We start from the raw sequence: 21028 nt of genomic DNA on the forward strand, positions 1-21028 counted from the left end.
AGGTAAGAAGTAACTTGTTCTTCCGTTCGTTCCCGCTGTTGGAGGCTCCGGCGTGGGAGCTCAATGTGGTGCCGACTACTCTCATAGGTTCCCCATTCGAGCCTATGCATTCAGCGCGGCTGAAGTTTTTGTCGTTGAAGACAGCGTTTCTTATGGCCATCACCTCTGCACAACGAGTGAGAGAGATCCAGGCCCTCTCTTGTAAACCACCTTAATTGACATTCCACGAGCCGAGGATAGTGCTACGGATGCACCCCTCTTTCATGCCCAAGGTGCCGTTGGACCTCCATCTCAACGAGCCCTTGGTGTTACCGGTTTTCTTCCTGTCGCCGGCTGAGAGGACTTTGCACTTGCTGGATGTGGCTAGAGCACTGAAGTTCTACGTGGACCCAACAGAGTGTTTTTGGAAGACATCACAGCTGTTTGTGAACTTTGGCCCTGTGAACCAAGGGAAGGCCCTCTCAAGGGCTTCCATTTCCAGGTGACTCGCCGGCTGCATCACCCATTGTCACCGGTTGGCAAACCGACCATTGCCTGGCTGTCCGAGAGCCCATGTGACCAGAGCGATCGCTGCAACTACTGCGTTCCTGTCTGGTGTGCCCCTGCTGGACATCTGCAGGGCTGCTACTTGGAGGTCGACGCACACCTTCACGAATTTCTACTGCGTCGACCGGGATTTCAGGGAGGAGTGCAGAGTCGGCCAAGCAGTCCTGCGAAACCAGTTCGTTTGAAGGTGAGCCTGGTGAGGAGGTAAGAGATGCTTAATGTTGAGATTTTGAAATGCTTAATGTTGAACCTTGCCACTTCCCGTGGTTGTGCATGTGTACTGCTATGTATTATTTATTCATGAGCATGTGAATCCATGCCAGACCCCATGCTGGAGAAGGAACAAGTTACTTACCTGTAACTGTTGTTCTCCAGCATGGGTCTGGCATGGATTCACATGCAAACCCTCCAGCCTACCCCTCTGCTTCTCTTCTTGGTCCTACTGCCACTTTACGTGATACCAAATCTGAAGATGGCTGCCAGAGGAGGGGCTTAAGTGGGGACAGTCATTGGCTGGGGGCAGCCTGACCCAGAGACCAGTGATTGGTTGTTAGGAGAAAGACAGTTTGGAAATGAAACTGATTTTTTTCTTTACTGAGGATTCCCAGCCTGACGACTGGGAATATTCACGAGCATGTGAATCCATGCCAGACACATGCTAGAGAACAACAGTTACAGGTAAGTAGCTTGTTCCTCCTTAACTTTTAGTTAGCTAGATAGGGACATCCTCGTTAGGATAGAGACGGATGGCATTTATCTCTCCCCTCTTTACTTTTAATAAAATTTCAAACATTGAGAACACCACAAATGTGTCCAGCTCGCCTTTCTGACCCCTCAGAACGGGGGCTGGAAAGTTTCCCCATTAAACAATGCACTACTACAGAGACCTGCAGTGCCACAGGCTAAAGTACTAACAAATGGGAAAGGGATTTGAGTTTATTAATAGGTTCAAAATGTGGAAGAACATACAAACCTAAAATGAAGGCCTTTAGCAGAAGTGGATTTCAATTATTAGTTTATAGCACCCCAGTTGTTTTGCCTAAAATGTGAAGGATGTTAGCTCCTGACTTGCTGTAAGTGGGGAGGGAGGGCGGAGGGGAGGTGCCAGTTGATTTCTCAGTTATATGATCCAACATGGCAGAGACTTGTCCCAAGTACACCATTTGGCATAGGGTGGTGGATGAAATAGATGAACGCCATGGTGACTTGTATAGCAAATGCTATCAGGTGGTGCGTAGATACTGCATAAACCAGCAATATTAACTTGCATATATATATATATATATATATGTATATATGTATATATGTACAGGTAACAATAGATGCAATGCCACGTGGGATAAAACAAGACTGGATTTGTTGGTAAGTCTACTACATGCACTTTAAAGTTGTCTATACCCAATGCTTTCAATTTTTCTTTATTGTAATGGCAAATGCAGTTGTTGGAATTCATGAATTAAAGGTACACGTTTCCTGTTTTCATGAAGAATATTCAATTACCTGTTTATAAAGTGCTAAGCGGTTGCATTATGGTATTGAGTGTCGGTCAAGTGGCATTATCGCTTTTAAACTGCCCTCCTATGTTACTTATTTTGCTCATCCTGCTTACTCTGTAGTCCGCATAGTGATCTTTGCAAGGCGCAGTTTGCTTGGTACTTGACGTGTGATATTCGTGGACTGTGAAAATGTGCAACTCTTTGCAATTGATTAATCTACTTCAGTATGTGTGTTTTCTGTGTTTCAGATGCATTTTCAGTTTGACATGTACATCAGGAACCGCGTGGACACCTCTCCCACCGTTGTACCTTGGAATACCATGTGCAAGCAGCTCTTTGGGTTTATTGGTTTTATGCTTTTTATGTTTTGGGTTGGAGAACAGTTTCCTTCGTACATGGCAGCGGTGAGTATTGTATGCATGCTAGTAGGTGCTTTTTTAAACATCCCATCCAAAGCAGGTAGTAGGATATCCATCGCCACTTAGGTTTCACACAGTCTTACACCACATGTTTTAAAGATTTCTAAGTGGATTTGGGGAATGTAAGTGGTTTGTTGGTGAAACTTGTTGGGCTTCAGAAGACGCTGTAAAGGTGTGTGCACTCTGTACAGCCTAAAAAGGGTTTTGTTCTAGTTATCTTGAAATGTTGAAAAAGAATGACCCTCATGAGCCAAGGTATGGTGATGTGAAATATCTTCCCTAATGCCTTAAAATTCCCTAAAGCCCATAGGTTTATGATATTGACAGTTTGTGACACTTGATTTGAGAACTTAAATTGACTTTGATTTCTTGATCATGCCTTGGATGTGATGGTTTTCTTCTGTAGCAACATTGTTGCCCAGTTTTCTTTGGAGCCCGAGTGCCAGCAGTTCTTGGAACAGGTCAGCCCTGCTTTAATTTTCAGAACAAAAAATGTCCACAAGTTCTCACAGATTTGCACTTTCAGTTGCCTTCAGTATTAATCACTCATGGGTCAGAAGCATTCACCAATTTTGTATAAACTATTTCCTGCTGTCAACGCTTAGCAAATTTTACAAAACGATCTAATTTTAGCACTGATGAATCATCTTATGCATAAAGAAATATGTGGCTAAATAATCTGAGACAAAAGAACATCTTTTTTTTCATCATAATGGAATTAATGACATGACCTGAAATTGGGCTCAATTTGCACCTGCCATTTACTAGTGATCATATTCTCTTGGCAAATAAGCAATGGTGTACTGTTTATATGTGTAGAATTGATTTTGCAAGTTACTTTTTATGGTTGGTTAGTAGCTTGGATCCTGAAATGTTTACCCCTGCTTCAATGTACCATAGAAATAGATGTGCTTGTTCATCTTGCATAGCTAAACTGGAGGCTTTATTGCAAGCATATCTGGCAATTAGGAACACATCTTATTTGTGAAGTTCAGAAACTTAAAAATAAGCTTGCCGCTTTCCAAATCAAGATGCATTTAAGGATTATGTTGTTCTTTAGTCTTTGAATTGTCTAAAACTGAATAAATGTATGAAACATGCAACTTGAAAATCTTACAGTGGGAGGTACCAGTAAGTGCTGGAGTGAGCAAGTTGCCTGCCTGGTGGTTTTTGACAAAGAGTAAAGTCTGGCACTTGTCAGTTACTCTTGGGTAGATTTGAATGTGCAAGGACGGTTTCAAAGTACTATCTTGTGCATTACAAAACATACTCTGGATGCCTTATCAGAAGTCTGTAGTCTGTGTGGCTGCTTAGTTAGTAACTTCCACAGAGGGCACAGAAGCCTGTGAGCTTGTGCTGCACTTTGTGCCAGATACTTGAGGGGTAGAAGTTAGGCTAGCGCCTCTTCCTTTCTGCAGTTTTCACTGTAATTTTGTAAGGTGAAAGGCCACAATTGATGAGTGGGAAGCCTGCCTTCATGCTCTTATCTCACTTGTGGTGGGACCTGTCTTCGTAAAATAGTGGTGATGGTTGAAAAGGAGCTTTTAGTAAGTAGAACTGGTTATGGATGGAGCTGGGGCCAAACCCTGTAAAAATGAGACTAGACTTAAACTGGCACCAGTGGAGAAAAGTTATTTTGTTGCTTTGTGTAATAGCATCTCCCTCTATAGAATCGGCAAGAATGAGCTGGTTTACAAAAGCAATTCTGGCCAAGATAAGCAGGTTCGGATAAGCAGTTTGACATGGCACCAAAGCTTATGCCTCTGGGAGTGCCTTCCTTTGTAGAGCAATATTGCCAAAGTATTGCTAGCTGTTGAAGTAATTGCTAGAAAAGTTAATTCCCAGCATTGTTCTGAAACTGAGACTCGTAACGGCTCCTCTTTAACAGACATGGGCTCCAAACCTGATATTACAGTTGACCTAGGTGTTGAGTTGAATGAACTGCCCATCTGCAGGTATTTTTGGGACAAGCCTCTATGGACTTAGTTGTCGGTCTACTACTCAATGTGGCTCCCAGAAGAAGGGGTGGGACGCTGCAGGCTTGCCACCGCCACCAAGACACTTTATTACACCAAGTTTATTGCAGACCCCCATTTTAAAAACACTCAGGAAAATGTCATCAAGGATTTCGAATTCAGCCCTGGTATAAAATTCAAGTATTCTTGTGCGACAACTCTCTAATAACTGGCGAATCCCCGGAACACATAGCATTATCCGTTCCCCGATGTTAAACTACTTCCAGGCAATGAGCGAACCGGGGCCGACCAACACAGCCTTTGGAAACCGAAGGTCGAAATATGAGCAGAATCTGAACATAAATGTTTGAGGCGTAAAGGGTTTGAACAAACGTAGTCCCCGCAGTTAGGTAGAGAAGCTGGGGAAACGCCACAGGTCATTACTGTGTAGACTCAAAGACCTGCACACACCAGACTGATTCCATGATGGAGACAATTCTACGAGACTCTTCCTAAGAATTGGAACAAATGGTTGAGGGAAATAGCCCAATTAGTCTATGCCAAGAGAGGGCAAGCAATAGGACATGAATATCCATTAGGGGCAACCAACTAGGAGCAAATCTAAAGCTCTGACTCAAACTTGTAATTTCTTAAGCCAAGCAGACCGGCCAAGACAATTTCCAACAACCCGGAAGGACTATGAAAGGAACAAAGAAAGGTTATCTGGCGGAGGACTTGGGAGATGGTTGGAAGGAAGCTGATGCACCTCCATCATTTCACTGTCTACACGTGGAAACTTCTATCTGCGAAGGAGGCTTTTAGCATGCCTAGAGCAGCCTCTCTGAAGAGGCCATCATTAAAGAACCAACCCACAGGACGGTAGGGGTTCTTGAAGGAAAGCGGTCCTAGCGAGAGGTCCCTGAGCCAAGTGGAAGGAATTAAGAAAGCAACGTACTCCCTGAAGAACAGACTCCTGGAAGAATGGTGACAATGTTTCTGCCTGAAAAGGACCTTGAATGAGGAGGCAAGGGAATACACATAGTTGTGAATTCTGAAGAGACCGAAGGTCTGGACTAGACCAAGTCAATTTGGATCAACCCAACCCTGCAAGGAGTGTTGACTAACCAAATGCAAGTTGGAGATTAATCCTGAGAAAGTAAAGGGTCTAGTCTAATGTCCGAGAGATCCTGAAACACTATGAAAGGAAGACTGAAGAGGGTCCAACCTGCGATTAATCCCTGAAACAGCCTTCCTTGGATCTATTTAGCTAGATTAGGTTTTGAAGTTTGAGAGTAGAATTTGTTTATGGAGACCACATCTTGGCTAGGCTATGGTTTGGAATTTTCTGTTGACATCATTTGGAAATTTCAGGAGGACAAGAACGCTAAAGGATAGTTTATTTGGACACTAGTCCCTCTAGGTGTTGGGACACCTAGAGAAAGCCCCACTTTGTGTTGACCCATCCCTGGCATGGTTTACTTTAGGAGCATCATTGTTGTTTGTAGACACTTCTTATAGGCATTGGATCAAAACCTTTCCCTGACGGAAGAATAAATAAAGCCATCCTTTTTAACCGCATTTCTTTAGTGTCACATGTCTTTGCTCAGCCACACCACACCTTGATCCATTGTTTTCAAGGCTAGTGATTTTAAGTACTCTTTATTTTTGGCTATAAGGTGCCAAAGACAGATTGGTGTAAGGATACAGAGAAATTTGCCCACCCTTGTTGAATGATGCTGTCATTCCATTCCTACACTGGCCATAGAAGAACAGTTAAGATATTAGATAACCAGGCCCGATGGCAGATCGAACCTTGGTAAACAGTTGTTGCCGAGATGTACGGTTGATAAGTGACAATCATGAAGATGAGCTACACACTAAGCGTCCAGTCCAAGTGTTGTGTCTAGTCCAAGTTTTTTTACTAGGCGGTAAGGATTGAATGACCCTGTCTCTTCCCCCCCCCCCCCTTAATGTCACCTACTTCTTAGTCGTTTCTGGTTTACACTACTGCCAATTTCTGTGTCTCATCTGTCTGTCCTCCCCTCTTTCTTCCTTTCTTGGTTTTTTTGGGCCAATGTTTCATGACTTTTTGAATAATATATATTTAGGTTTGTTTAACTATTTCTTAATCAATTCATGATTTCTGCATCAATACACATTATTGGTCTGTATGTTTTTTGTAGGTTTGATTTCACTTTTGGTTTACTGCTATTTTTGTACACTTAAGCATATGTTGCTTACTAGATTGAATACAGAATGATTTAGAATTTTCGTTTCTGTGTAGATTCCTTTTTTCTTAATAGGTTTGAATGCGAATTGTTTCAATAAAACAGAAATTTAATTAAACTTTGGGTAGGTAGAAGTCTGACATAGAGTGGTTATCAAAATAAATTAACCCAGTCTAAATCCTATGGCACAGCAACAACTTTCTCCTTGGTTCAGAACCAGGCCTGATTCACCTGGCTGGTTGAAGTACAATTTCTTTTGCATGGACCATTCTAATAGTTTTGAATCCCTGTGAGATTAATATTAACATGGTCTCTGCTGAAACGGCATTAAAGTATAAAAGACAACATACCGTATTTAGAAACTTTGAAGTAATGGATTTCCCGGGCTCACACACCATGCTGGAGTCAGGAGGTAAGTTTACTGGCAAGTTTATTCCCTGACTGTGATCACTGGGTAAGATCAATGGACAGAGTACTGGAGCATCCATCCCAGCCAGCACAGCAACTCTGTCACTGTAAGAACCCATAGAACCCAGTCACTCACCAAAATTCCAGACTCCATCTGATATCCCACCATTCCGCACCCATACACAGATGCCCATTACAACACTTTGTACATGTAATGTTCCTTTGTGCTGTTTGGACATGGTTTCTTCCAATTGGCACTAAAGTATGTCTGTGCTCTAGTTTCCCTATGTGTATTCAGATCTGTACTTTAGTAATCATAGTTGGACAACACATTTAAGCACTCGTATAGTATTTGCACAATGTCGAATTGCCCTTTGAAAGGTCGTCCCTAGTAGTGGAATGACCAGGGACAGATGTTACTTTTCCTTCCTTCATTTTATTCATGCTTATACTGTTAAGTGAAGACACTTATTTGGCTAGAGCCACCAGGGGGTTATGACTCCATGCTTCACATCCCTGGTCCCTCCTCCCAACTAGCTTGTATTTTCCAGCATTATTTTTTTTTAGAAGACGCCAAAGAATTGCAGATCTTTGATACACTAAATGAGTCCATATGCTCGAATTTTAAGAGCAAAATTTCCCATTTACAAAAAGGAAAAAGGCAACTGTTCTGCTGTCAGAGATGGCCTCAAGAACACAACTCCCGAAGACCTTTCAGAGTTTTTATAGAAATGATTGAGAAGGGACTCACGAAGGGGTGTTTCTCATCTCTTGACCGCTTACCTCCTTAGCCCAGGCGTCCCAAAACCCCAAGATGGTCACTAGAGATCGCAACCTCAACTGGCTGGTTGGTTGTAATGATGGCTTAAGGGCAGTCTCCATCTCTCGCTTCCTTTTTCTTTGTGTCTGTGTCTGTTTCACTGTGTCTCTCTCCTTCTCTCTCTCCCTCTGTCTCTCTCTCTCTCTCTCTCCCTCTGTCTCTCTCTCTCTCTCCCTCTCTCCCTCTGTCTCTCTGTCTCTGGGTCTGTCTCTGGGTCTGTCTCTGGGTCTGTCTCTGGGTCCCTCTGTCTCACTCAGCTAGCATGTGAAGTCTTCTGTCCCTCCACGAATTCCCTAGTGGCCTGTGGTAACCTATTGCTTTTGAGCATGGTGGACTACGCGGATTCTCAGTTCAATAGGTTTGATACTAAAACCTAACTGACAGGAACTCGCTAGATGGAAGTTTGTCATCTCACTAAGACTTTGTAAGGGTCAGCCGTCACGAAGCGCTTACCTCATCCTATGCATCGCTTGAAACTTGTAATCAATGGCATGCTCGGAGAAGGAGGCAATGTTGTAAACAAAAAAGTAGGCAATCAAATAATAAAATCTATCCATAGAGGAAATAAGACAGGAAAAAATGACCACCCAAAAAAGGGAGGCACACAGTGAAGTTCTATCCAAACCAACCAATGGGCAAAAAACAGCAACTGGGAAGTGGCATTTGGTGACGCACAAGTGGGGCCTGGCCAGATGCACTGAGGGATGCTCATGCCTACCAGCTCAATTCTAAAACTCTTCAAGTCACAGCATCGTCTTTTGGAGCAGTTTTCATTTTTCTCTTGGCCAGCCTGAGGAGCAGCATTGCCCAACCAGTTGGGAAGCGGAGGGAGAGCAGGACACTGGAGTAAAACTTGTCCTTGCTGCTGGAAAATGATTAGTCATATGCTGAGTTTGTGGTGTTAAACTTGTCTCACAGGTTTGTAATGTGTGCTCGCCTGTGTTTTTGAAGGATTAGCCAGTTTCTGGAGTAAATTGTGTTTCAAGCTAATGTCACATAACGCACAATTGTCCATCACAATGACAAATTTGGCATTACTCAATTTATCTCCTCCAGTTTGTTGCGCACAATGCAACAATGTACACTGCACTGTGTTTGAACCACCACAGCGTTGATAAAGACCCCTGTTGGGTCGAAGCATGTGTCAACATTTTGTATGTTAATAAACCAGCACTTAAACCCAACCGAAGTGACAAGACTTCTCATTTCCTTGCTCTATATAATCCACTCAATTGGACAAACCTTAAGTATTAACTAGCCAGTGCCCAGGTGCACGCAGTGCTTGCAAACAGTTTCCTACTATTAATTGGGAAAGAAAACTGTCTCCTGAGAACCCACCAACCGGCAGCAGGATTCACTCCTTAAAACTACCATGATCAGCGCAGTGATCTAGCTTTTCTAGTGCTCTACCTCTTACATTGACACTTTTTGAGTTGGGTTGGGATTCCCAGAATTTTAATTGCGAAATGTACCTAGTCATCAATAAAACACCTCTGATCTTTTGCTAGAATTTGATTCCTGTCCTGATTTCTGGCAGTAAGTTAAAGTTTTTTGATTTACTTCCCTTGCTTAGCTTACTTGCTTTGAGGGCACTGGTCAGTCCCATAGGCTACCCGTGCATTGGGTGTGGAGGGGGTGTCTCCTTTTACGAGATTCCTTGCTTTTAAGCCGCACAAATCACTTTACAGTGATGTGTGCAGGAGGGTTACTATGGATCACTTTCTCTTTTTTAGTAACATTTGTTACTTTTATGATGTATCCAAGATGGGTTGATGGTAGCAGATATTTTTCTGCAGCAAAACGAGAGGTGATGGCTGGAAGGTTTTTAATTAATCTGAAACTCTGGCATTGCTTTGGGCAATCCTCCAGACCATCGTTGTTTGCCTGCCAAGCCATTACAAAAGGGGAAAGACCATATGCAAATCAGGCTTGGCAGATATTTTTCTGCCATGTTTTTCGTTTTTATCACATGCACTTTAACTTTTTACAGTAAAATGCCATTTTGAGTGCCATATATTCAAAATGGCTGTGCCACAGGTTTTATCGCCCTTTCCTTTGGCCTTCATCCTGCCCTTCAGTTCAGGAAATGCCATATAGGGTAAGCCCTTTCCCAGGCAAAGCAGTCTTTTGTGAGAAAACCACACTCGGGCCAGTGGTATCTATATTGCTGGTTGGGTGTGGGGCAAGAGGCTTTCCGTGATTGCTCCTACGAACAGGTACATCCTGCTGAAGACCAGAGGCCGACTGTTGAACACATCCAGCATTGCCTCCAGCCAAGTACTGGTGAAGCTCTTCCTTTCTGGATCGATCTCCTGAAGACTCTTGTTGGTGCATCAACTCTTAGGCTGATTCTATCAATCAGTCCAGACCCCTGCAAGAACGTTCTGCCCCTTGGAGACCTAAGAAATGTCCCAGAACATCCTGTACTCTGATCAGCTCCAGATAGGGCAGAATCCGTGCCTCTGCCTCTTGTGGCCTAATAATTCTTTCTGCAGCTGCTGCTCTCCATCTCAGAGATCTTTTTGAAGCTGTTTTTTGTCTTTGCCTGCTGCCGCCTGAGTGTGGTGTTCTCTGCAGCTGCCCACATCCATTTTGTGCCTGGTGTCTGCATTTCTTGTCATCCACTTGCACAGCACAAGGAACCCTATCATCTGAGCTTGGAACTGCCACCTAACCTGACCCAACCTGAAAACTACCACTGCACCCGCAGCCCCTGGACTCCCTACAACTGATCCAACGGTCGAGTTAAGGGTGCCTAGTGCATCCTAGAACCCTAGGGGTGGTTTCTAGTGGAATCGTATTAAAGGGGGTTGGGGGCGAGGGAAGGAGACAAGATTGCATACCGGTTCCCCAACCACAAATTTGGTTGCCCTCTACTGCTTTGGCGTACCTAGACTGTATACACAGACACAAAGACCAATCGAAAACCTAAAATGTGTTATGTAGGCCACTAAAGGGATTTGGGCCTGATATTAAAAATAATTGGTTGACTGTTTTGTATTGAATTTGCAAAATCACACATTCAGGACCAGATGTTGGCTCCTTGTGAAGATATCCAATCTATCCAGCTTATTTGACTGCAGCCGAGAGCTAACCTTTGCCTATGGGAAATAAACCTATTTTTTGAGACCCCCATAACTCAGCAGCTCATGACTTTTCAAAGAGATTCATTCACGTGTACTTTCTGGGGAAAGTATTCTTGAAGACTTGTCCGTCACTTGCACTCGTTCACTACTGGTGCCAAGGTCTTTTGACTGGAGTTGAGATGTAAACTCTGTTATCATGGACTAACAAATTTAGAATCCAGTCTGCACCTGAATCGATTTGGAATCTCTGGAAATGAGATAATAGCCAAAAGAAATTACCATCTTTTGAAATGTTTTTTTTCTGATGGATAGTAAGTGGTGCTGTTAGCTCTGTCAATGAGGCAAACATATTGCCATTGGATGCGAGTAGGGACATACAGCCTATTGGTGTTCTGGCATTTTACCAACCCATTGAACACGCATGGCCATGCAAGTCCCTATGGCCATTACCGCCCATAACATTATATTGTATTTATTTCTTGTAAAAGTGCAAAATGCCCATAGGCCTCTGCGCGCTGACAAAAAAAGAGAACAAACACAACATAACATAATAAACGGCATCAGGCAAAAATTATAATCTGAGCAGTGATCAACAATTCATACAGATGAAACGAGCATCAATCCAGTATAATTCTGTTATATATTTATATATTGATGTTTCTATGGTGCATAGTGAGGTAATATGGTTCTAGAGTTCCTGGATTCTAGAACCATATGTAAGTGGAGAGACATCAGTTGTGAGAGATGCACCTCGGGACCTTTGATTCGTTACTACGAATAAACAAGTAAATGGCACAGATACTTGTGCCTGTGATTAATGTACAACAATTGGTGACGAGGAACGTCCAGTGAATAACAAAGGTCCCCGGCAGGGAAAGGCAAGCCTGGACGTACGAACCAACGGATCGCCGCATCAAAACAACAAAACTAAATGAAGGATTACGGCGCAAACAAGTTGGTTGTGCTGGACAATAAGTGAGCCCAGCAAGGCGGAAGAAAAAGAAAACAGCGAGTCGCATCAAGATAATTATATATTTCAGATGAAAGAAATGCATACAACCGACGGTGGCGGCATCTACATCATATAAACGGTGCGCGAGCATACAAATCACGTCACATTAGAGTAAAGGACCCCAAAAATGTAAGAAAACGTGTGGCGGCCATTTTATGGTCAGGGGAGTTGCCATGACAATATAAATAAGTCGTGCACCGGCTATCGCAGGATCGCAACGAGGCAAGAACAGAGGTTCAAGTGTACTAAAAAAAAAACACAAAAGAGGAAGTTATCACGTTACCAGGGGAAGAAATAATATTGTACAGTGTGAAACAAGTTATAATTAGCTCGATCCATAAATTAACATATACTGCATGCGAACAAGTGCAATGACAATGAATTATACAAGTGTCATGGCAAATGATACACATGAAAACCGAAGGAAGTAAATAACTGTTGCAAATATAAGACACAACTAAAGAGACTGTCAGTGTGCCAAATTAAGGTAGTGTGATTTCTAGAAGGAACAACGCATAAAAACAAAAGATAACCTGCAGAACATTGCTACTCCAATCCAGGAAATCCGATATGTGCATGGAAACAATGGCTAGACAGTGTTCAGGTATACCTCGGAGCAATAGTAGGAGCTAAATTTAATGACTACCTTAAAGAAGCCACATTATTGAACTGTGTAGGCGCTGAAGCCCTTACAATATTCAGGACTTTGCCAGATCCGGTTAATGTGGATGATGGGTCTGAAGTAGCAGCTTCAGGCTCTGGGAACAACCAGAAGTAGAAGTTAGCTGTAATTAAGTTGACAAAACATTTTGGAAACAAAACAAATATTGTGCTAGAAAGATTTCATTTTTTGTCACGATGGCAAAACAAAGGAGAAACTGTAGACACATACATGGCTGCTCTAAGGGACCTAATATCTGCGTGCAAATTTACAGGAGTAGCGGAGGAATATTTTTACGAGATCAATTGGTGTTAAGGGTAGCAGATTCTCGGATACAACAACGGCTGTGGCAAGCAAAGGACCCAACTCTGGAACAAGCTATGGAAATAGCTAAGTCAATGGAGTTGGGAGACAAATGTATGAAGGAAATGCAAAGCAAGATAGAAAATGGGGAAGTAAGACGCATTCAAGACATCAATGAGGAACATTTGGATAGAGGGGAAGCAAGTCTAGTTATAGTGGTTAGGAAAATGTCAAGGAACAACATTAGAAAAGAGAGAACCGAACAATAAGATGCAAAGTAAATGCTACAAATACGGCAGATACAGACATAATAACATTGATAGAGAATACCCGGCATATTCAGCAGAATGTTATAAATGTGGTTATGTGGGTCATTTTGGGAAAGTGTCGGAATGTCAGAGGAAGAGCTGGAACATATCCTGTGAACAAAATGCAAAGAGAAGGAAATTAAATTGTAAGAAACAGTATGCCGAGTATAAGACCAGTAGAAGGAAAAAATGGGCCAAATGGCATGATGCCCATTATTGATGAGATGGAAGAACAAGTACAAATCCTGACCTCATCAACCAATGAAGGAGGTATAGGATCATGGGTATCCATGTTAGTAAATGGTGTGTCATTGAGAGTAATGGTTGACCCAGGCTCACCGTATACCGTGCTGGATATAGAAACATTTGAAAAAGAATTACAAGGAAGAAAAGAAGATTTAAGAGACACTGGAGTAAGAGATACTGGTAGACACCCATCAACATAATTGGATACACCTGGGTGCTCTTAAGTTTCAAAGAAAGGAAGACCAATTGTAAACTATATGTGGCTGTAAATGGATTCTCAATTGTAGGATGGTTGGAACAAGCCTCATTACAAATAAAAATACATCCGGGAGAAAATGTTCCCATTTTAGGTATAACTGATGGAAGTTGTTTAGACAATGAAAACTTAGCAAAAAAAATTCCGAAAGTGTTTAATGAAACCATTGGTACACTAAAAGGTTTTAAACATTGTATAGTGTTAAAAAGGGGTGCCAAACCAGTAGTTCACAAAGGAACATTACAATTGGAACAAGAGAAGCTTTGCAGAAGGAATTAGCGAGAATTTGTGAACAAGACATTATAGACCCTATTGAAAGTTCAGAATGGCTTTCACCCATTGTCGTCATGAGTAAACCACATGGGTCAATAAGGATGTGTGTTGACCGAAGAGATTTGAACGCAAACATTTGGGTGGAAAGACATCCACTACCGAATATAGGTGAGATGCTAATGACAATGAAACCAGCAAAAATGTTTACGACACTGGATCTATCATCATCAGCCTATCAGGTGGTGCTTGATGACGAGTCAAGGCACCGAACATCTTTTATCACTCCATTAGGAGCATTTAGGTACAAGAGGATGCCTTTTGGTTTGGCGTCGGCAGCGGCCGTATTTCAGAGGTTAATGCACCAGTTTTTTGATGGACTACAAGAAGTTCATTATTTCCAAGATGATATACTTATATCAGCAATAATTGAAGAGGAGCACAATGCAAAATTACTATGCGTTTTACAAGTCATCTAAGAAAGGGGTCTCGCACTCAAAATAGATAAATGCAAAATAAAGAGGAATGAAGTGACTTATTTGGGTCATTCCATAAATGCAGAAGGCATAAAACCAAAGAAAGCCCTAGTAAATGCAATCATAGGTATTCCTGAACCTGCAAACTTTGAAGTTTTCTGGGATTGATCGAATACTATTCAAAATGTGTACATCACTTTTCAGACAAAACAAGACATATGAGAGAATTGATGAGTAAAGGTACAAGATTCATGTGGTCCGATGAATGTAAAGGAGAATTTGCACAGTTGAAAGATATAATCACTAAAGCTCCAACTCTCAAAATGTTCGACTATGGTGCCAAGAGCATAATTTCCGTGGATGCCAGTATCATAGGTTTGGGTGGTGTACTCAAACAGATACAAGATGAAACTGCGGTGCCGATTGCTTTCGCCTCTAGAATGTTGAGCAGAAAAAAAATGATTCCACCATTGAGAGGGAGGCGTTTGGAGTTAGGTGAATTTTTGGAACATTTTAAAAGTTTGATTTGGGGTATACCTATTAAATTGAGAACTAATTTTTGTAACTCACTGTAACTACTGCTTTTTGTAACGTGTTTAAGAGTATGCGCCCGGTTGCCCCTGGGCCTGGTTTTTTGCGCTTTATAAATAAAATCAAAATCAAATCACAAACCATTGATTCATGTGTCGGGTTCTAAAAGCACACAATTAACATCGCTGCAGATTAAGAGATGGATTTTGGACATTATGCAATATGTCCTAGTGAAATATACCCTAGGAAAATCCAATGTAGTGGCGGACTGTTTTTCAAGATTACCTTGGGAATATTGAGAATATGTGCAGAGATATGGATATTGAAGAACAGTGTGTGATAGCGCAAGTGAACCCTGGATTTTCAAGAGAAGAATGGACCAGAGCTATGGATGAAGATATTGAACAGATATGTTTAATCAAATCTATCCAAAGCAATTGGAAAGACGTTGATCAAAATATTAAGGGTTGGGAAAAGATGAGAGATTAAATCTCATGTGGTGATACATGCATGTACAGAGGTGATCGTATCATTCCACCGATATCACTGAGAAAGAAAATAATGGACTTTGCCCACGAAGGTCATGTGGGAAGAAGTCTGACAAAAAGGTGAGGGAAGGAGGTGTATTGGTGGCCCAATATGTGGAATGAAATGGAACAGTTAGTAAAGGAATGTACAGCGTGTGCCATAATTGATAAAGGAAAGAAAACACGGCCAACACCTTTACAACCAGTGGCAGTTCCTAAGACTACATGGACAAAGTTAGCCATTGACATAACAGGACCATTTGAAATGTTGGGACCCCAGAAGGTGTATATTATAGTATAGATGGATTATACATCTAAATGGGTAGAGTGGGGTGTGACGGAAGATACAATTAGTGCTGTCAAAGTAGTGAAATTCCTGGAAGATATTTTCAATAGAGAAGGTGATCCTCAAGAATTAATTTCAGACATGGTGTCCAGTTTGTGTAGTAAGAAGTACAAAAGTCTTTGAGAGAAAGGGCAATTGACTATAGAGCTACTGCTTTGTATCATCCAATGGCAAATGGATTAGTCGAGAGAATGAATGGATTTATAAAGAGTATAATCCAACTAGCAATTGCAAATGATTTGCCATGGAAAGAAACATTAACGGCAAAACACTGAACACTTACAGGGTTACCCCACACTCGGTAACGGAAGAAGAGCCTTTCACACTAATGAGAGGAAGAGCTGCTTCAAATAGATTGAGACCTGCTTGGCTCATGTAAAAAAAAAAAAAAAAAAAAAGGAAAGAAATTAACATGTAAGACATTATGAGGAAAGTAAGAGTCAAGCTGAATATAAGATATTCTGATGACATTAGACATGTGAAAGGAAGTGTTGTCAAAGGAGGAGACTGGATTTGTGTCAAGGAACCAAAGAAAGTGTTAAAAGGAGAGTCTAAGTACAGGGTTCCACAAAGAGTGGTGAAATATTCTGGCAAGTCTGTAGTTCTTGATGATGGCAAGAGGTGGTCCTGTGACGACGCAATACCATCAGACCCGAGAATTCCTATGGAGGAAGGGGACATAGTAGAAGAATTCAAGGATAATGCTGGAAGAAGTGGCATGCCATTGAAAAATAGAAAGATTATACATAACTTGAAGAAAGATTTTGTATACTACTGAACTGCATGTGGAACAATTTATTTCACATCAGAATGCAAGGAGTGGACACCGACATATCTTTTAAATATGGAGTAGTTTGTTTTTTTTTGGTTAATTTGTTGTTTCTTTAGTTAAACATTTCATACATATGAAAATGTTTGGTGGAGGGGGAGATGTTATATATTGATGTTTATATGGCGCATAGTGAGTTAATATTCACATATTACATATGGTTCTAGAGTTCCTGAATTCTAGAACCATATGTAAGTGTAGGCATCGGTTGTGAGATGCACCTGAGGACCTTTAATTTGTTACTACAAATCAACAAGTAAATATCACAGGTACTTGTGCCTGTGATTAATGTACAACACATTCTCAACTTAGTGTAGGATGACATATTGCACATATTCTTGCATCTGCTCAGGAACAGTGGTAGGTTACTATGACCATAACCTATAAGAATGCAATCTGTATTGCTAATAGTGCACCAGTTATTAATTAGCACCCTACGGGGAACTCAGGTCCTGCATTCCAATACAGCTTTTGCCCACTCTTTGGTGCAGCCATACAAGGACTTTATTCCAGAGTGCCTCCTTTGGATCAGGCCCACCAGGCTTCCCCACATTAGTTATTATGATGTTCTGAGGATGCATAGAAAAAACCCTGTCGCATTGGTAATCTTCGGCATATTATGAAGTGGAACATGAGGTATAGCATGTGAGGTAACCACAGTTCCAACAGACTTTGAAGATAATGAGTTGACACCAGAAGAAAGATCTACCACTGGTCTAAGACGGGACATAGTGGCTCAGCCTGATCAACAGTTTAATTACTAGACATTCTCATGCCTCTTCCCGCCCAAAACGCTTCCCTCTAGGATTACATTGAGCTAGCTATGTGCTTTTTGAACAGCTTTCTACAAGGTATTTGGTTAATTGCAGCTATACACTAGTTTCTAGAGTAATGAAAGCAGTATGTGTGCCCTTTCATCTGTTCTGTGCATTGAAATCCTGTTTAAAACCGTTTTGGCACCTTTTTTTATTTTTAATATAAGCATGTATTCAGTGCTGCTATAATATGCCCATGTACTAAGACCATTTGCCGGCTGTTGCCATCTTATGACCTAGTAGTACCTCTGAGTACCTGAAAAAGGCGGCTGATTGTGTGCCTACACAAGTTGAACTTTGCCAATGTTCTATTTTCTGATGGCCCACTCGGTATAGCCCTTTCTGGAGATACTGTTTAGTTTGGGACTTGAAAATACTTTTGGTGTTTGCTTAAACTGGGGCAGCTAAACAGCGCTGCAGTGCTTCGGGGGGGGGGGGTCTTTGGGGGGTGCCTAGAGGCGAGTGCCACCACAGAATGATATTGGATCCGTGGCACTAGATGGAGCATCCCCTGGTCACCTTCCTTTTGTCCCTGTCACATGGCGGGGGACCATCACAGTGCTCTAGGCCAGGTAAAACTTTGCAGCCTCGACACTCCCCATCTGCCCAATGAGAACAAGCAGAGTAGCATTGACCCTTCCAAATAATCTAATAAGGTCATGTGGGATAGTCCTACTCAGGCCCATCACCACAGAGCCCAAAGCTGTCTAGGCAGGCCCGAACCCTGAAAGGAAAAACAAACACTCCTATTTATGCCGATCCTGTTTTACTTTATCACTGGTGATTTAAAAAAAAAAAGTCATCTACGTTTCACCTAAACATGATCAGAAAACCGATTTCCGATCCCTGACAAAATGCGCCGGGAGCTCCTGAGGCTTGCACTTGATACAAGGTTGCATGTTCTCAGGGCAGTCCCATGCTGGATGCAACCACCGGCTGACAGAAACGACTGCGGTGTTACTCAATCGTATATATGCGCATCTACAGTGCCGCTTCTCGGTTTGTTGGTATTTGACGGTCTGTGGTCTGAGAGGCGGCTGAGCTTCAGCTGGTAACTGGGCACTCTGCAGATTTTGCCCTCTGCTTTTTTGGTCATAGTTCCCGATGCGGCATGGTGTGTCTTTGAACTCTTGCACAGCTTGTGCCGTGGTGCTCTTTTTTGGTGCTGCAGCAGGTAACCTTACTGCCTTCCTGGGGTCCTTATTATAGTTAGTGAAATTGTGCTGCCTGTCTGTGAGTTTGTATCTGGGACTTGCTCAGCCTAATATTGATTTAAGGCACTTTTGGGGTTGTGCTTGCGGCATGTTGAAAAGGACATGCCTTAGCCCTGTGCTAGATCTGCTGACTCATGCCTTGTTCTCTTTCTGATAATCTCTGATGCTCTGTCCTATAGGGGACAGTGGAGCTAAAGTTGTTGAGCCCTAACGTCTACTGTGTGGGTTTTTGAAGGCCACTGCAGGGGGTACCATGCTGGATCTGAGTTTGTTCTAGATCTTGAGTACTGTATCTGAGAGGATATGTGATTATTAAAGATGCCTGTTACCAGAGCTCACAGCATTAAAATGATGGTGCAGTGTGCACCCGAGATACTGCCCAGCCTAGTTCCCCCAGATTAGGGGTACAAAATCTGCTTCTTGGGATAGTTCGAGAAGTTCATGCTTCTGTGGAGCCTGACATGCTTTTTGAGTTTCCAGGTGGAATAGAAGCTGTCTGACTGATGTGCTGGCACAGAGTGCCCAGAGGAGACGGCTACTTCGAGACACAAGGCCTCAACCCTGCAGCCTCAACCTTTTCATGACTAGATGCTGATTCTGGTTTAATTTTGGGTACTGCTACTGTCAGTATGGAGTTGGTGAAGAGGGCAATGGTTAATCAGGCTGACTTTTCGTGTTTTTGTGGAAATTCCACTGGGGAATAGAGTTAGCAATACTGATAGTTTAGTGTCCTTTGATCCTGGCAATGCAGTCTCCAACAAAAAGGATCGAGAATGTTATATCGGAAGCTTTGGTGCAATCATCTTTGGATAAGATGAATGTATCGATGCAGGGAGATGGCAGCATCTTAAGGAGCTTATTGTACGTGATCTTAACTCCTATACAAATGATGTAGAATTGTCTTATTGGGTTTACTCATTGGGCATGAGGGTACTTCGGATACATACTCAAGGGGATGATGCGTTCTGTCATGGTTTAGAATTATGCTAGTTTTCACAAACATTGACAAACGACTCTAAATTAAAACTTTGGTATGCGAACCTCTAGTAGGACAACTGTTGAAATTGTTCAACGTCTGGTTGACCGTCTGTTCCGTCTTCGGAGCAGTGGTAAATCCTTCTTATGGTGTCACCTCATTATTTTCAAAGCCTGTTGGAACTGTAGATATCTTGCATACTACATCTCATGTTCCACTTAGGACATTCATATTACAAAAGCTTAAATGACAAAGATTACTGATGCAACTCTGAGGGGGTTTACTTTCGATCCTCCGAATATCATAACTAATGTGGAGAAGCCTAGTGGGCGAGAGGCAAAGGAGGAACTAAGGAATAAAGTCCTGGCTTGGCTGCACCAAAGAGTGGGCCACACTGTATTAGAAGACAGGACCTGAGAGTTCTCTGCAGGGTTCTAATTAATAACTTGTGTAATTTTTACAATACAGAGTGCATTGTTAAAGGAAGTGATCATAACAATCTACCACTGTTCCTTCGCCGATGTAAGTATTTGTGCAATGTTATCCTATACTGAGTTGAGACTTATACTGGATTGATGTTTTGTTTTATCTGTAGTTATTGTTGACCATTGCTCTGATTATAATTTTTGCCTGATGCGGTTTTTGTTTTGTTGCATATTTATTATCTTATGTGTTGAATGTCACACTGAGGCCTATGGGTGTGTTGCACTTATACAAGAAATAAATACAATGCAACTTGCACATTGTTTCATGACTTCAGGCTTTCCTACACATGAGAACAAGTTACAGGTGCACTGTTACGTGGAAAAATGATTCCTTTCCAATCGTGCAACGTTGCAAATACACACAAGCCACAGTTCTGTTAATTCCTGAGTTGTTGTTTTTTATTGGATTTATAAAGTCAGGTTGCATGTAGGAGGTGAGCGAGAGTGAGGTAAAGCAGTGACTTCCTTTTCTTTCTAAAAGGAAGTTAATTGAGGTGGTGGATTTCATCTGGTTTAGCCTTCCTTTGCTTTGTGTTGAGACCTGCAAATGACCTATTGAGACCTCTAGTAACCACCAGGGTGCCAAGCATTCTAGCTCACTGGGAGAGAGTGGATGTGTGCTAGTTGCGCTTTCGAGATAAACTGGTTATACCCAGAACTGGCCTAATGTGTTCAAGTTAGCAGCTTTAAGTACATTCTGGCTTTTTTAGGTAGCCAATTGAGAGTTCGGGCCACTAGGGATAAATGTATTCTGTCCGAAGATTTGAGTAGCAATTCTCTCCATTTTAAGTGTCTGCACATTGGAATGTCACTTT

At 42.1% G+C, this 21028-nt stretch overlaps 1 protein-coding gene across 1 annotated transcript in view; it reads left to right on the top strand.

Annotated features, from left to right (window-relative positions):
• Positions 1-21028, top strand: part of NDUFB8 (NADH:ubiquinone oxidoreductase subunit B8) — a 246316-nt gene that overhangs the window by 202492 nt on the left and 22796 nt on the right. Inside the window, exon 4 of the mRNA XM_069610489.1 lies at positions 2291-2446. Within this exon, the coding sequence (XP_069466590.1) occupies positions 2291-2446 (156 nt within the window). The remainder of the gene's footprint in view (positions 1-2290; positions 2447-21028) is intronic.

This window comes from Ambystoma mexicanum, chromosome 8 (assembly GCF_040938575.1).
Source record: "Ambystoma mexicanum isolate Mex_15411 chromosome 8, UKY_AmexF1_1, whole genome shotgun sequence".
Taxonomy (NCBI): domain Eukaryota; kingdom Metazoa; phylum Chordata; class Amphibia; order Caudata; family Ambystomatidae; genus Ambystoma; species Ambystoma mexicanum.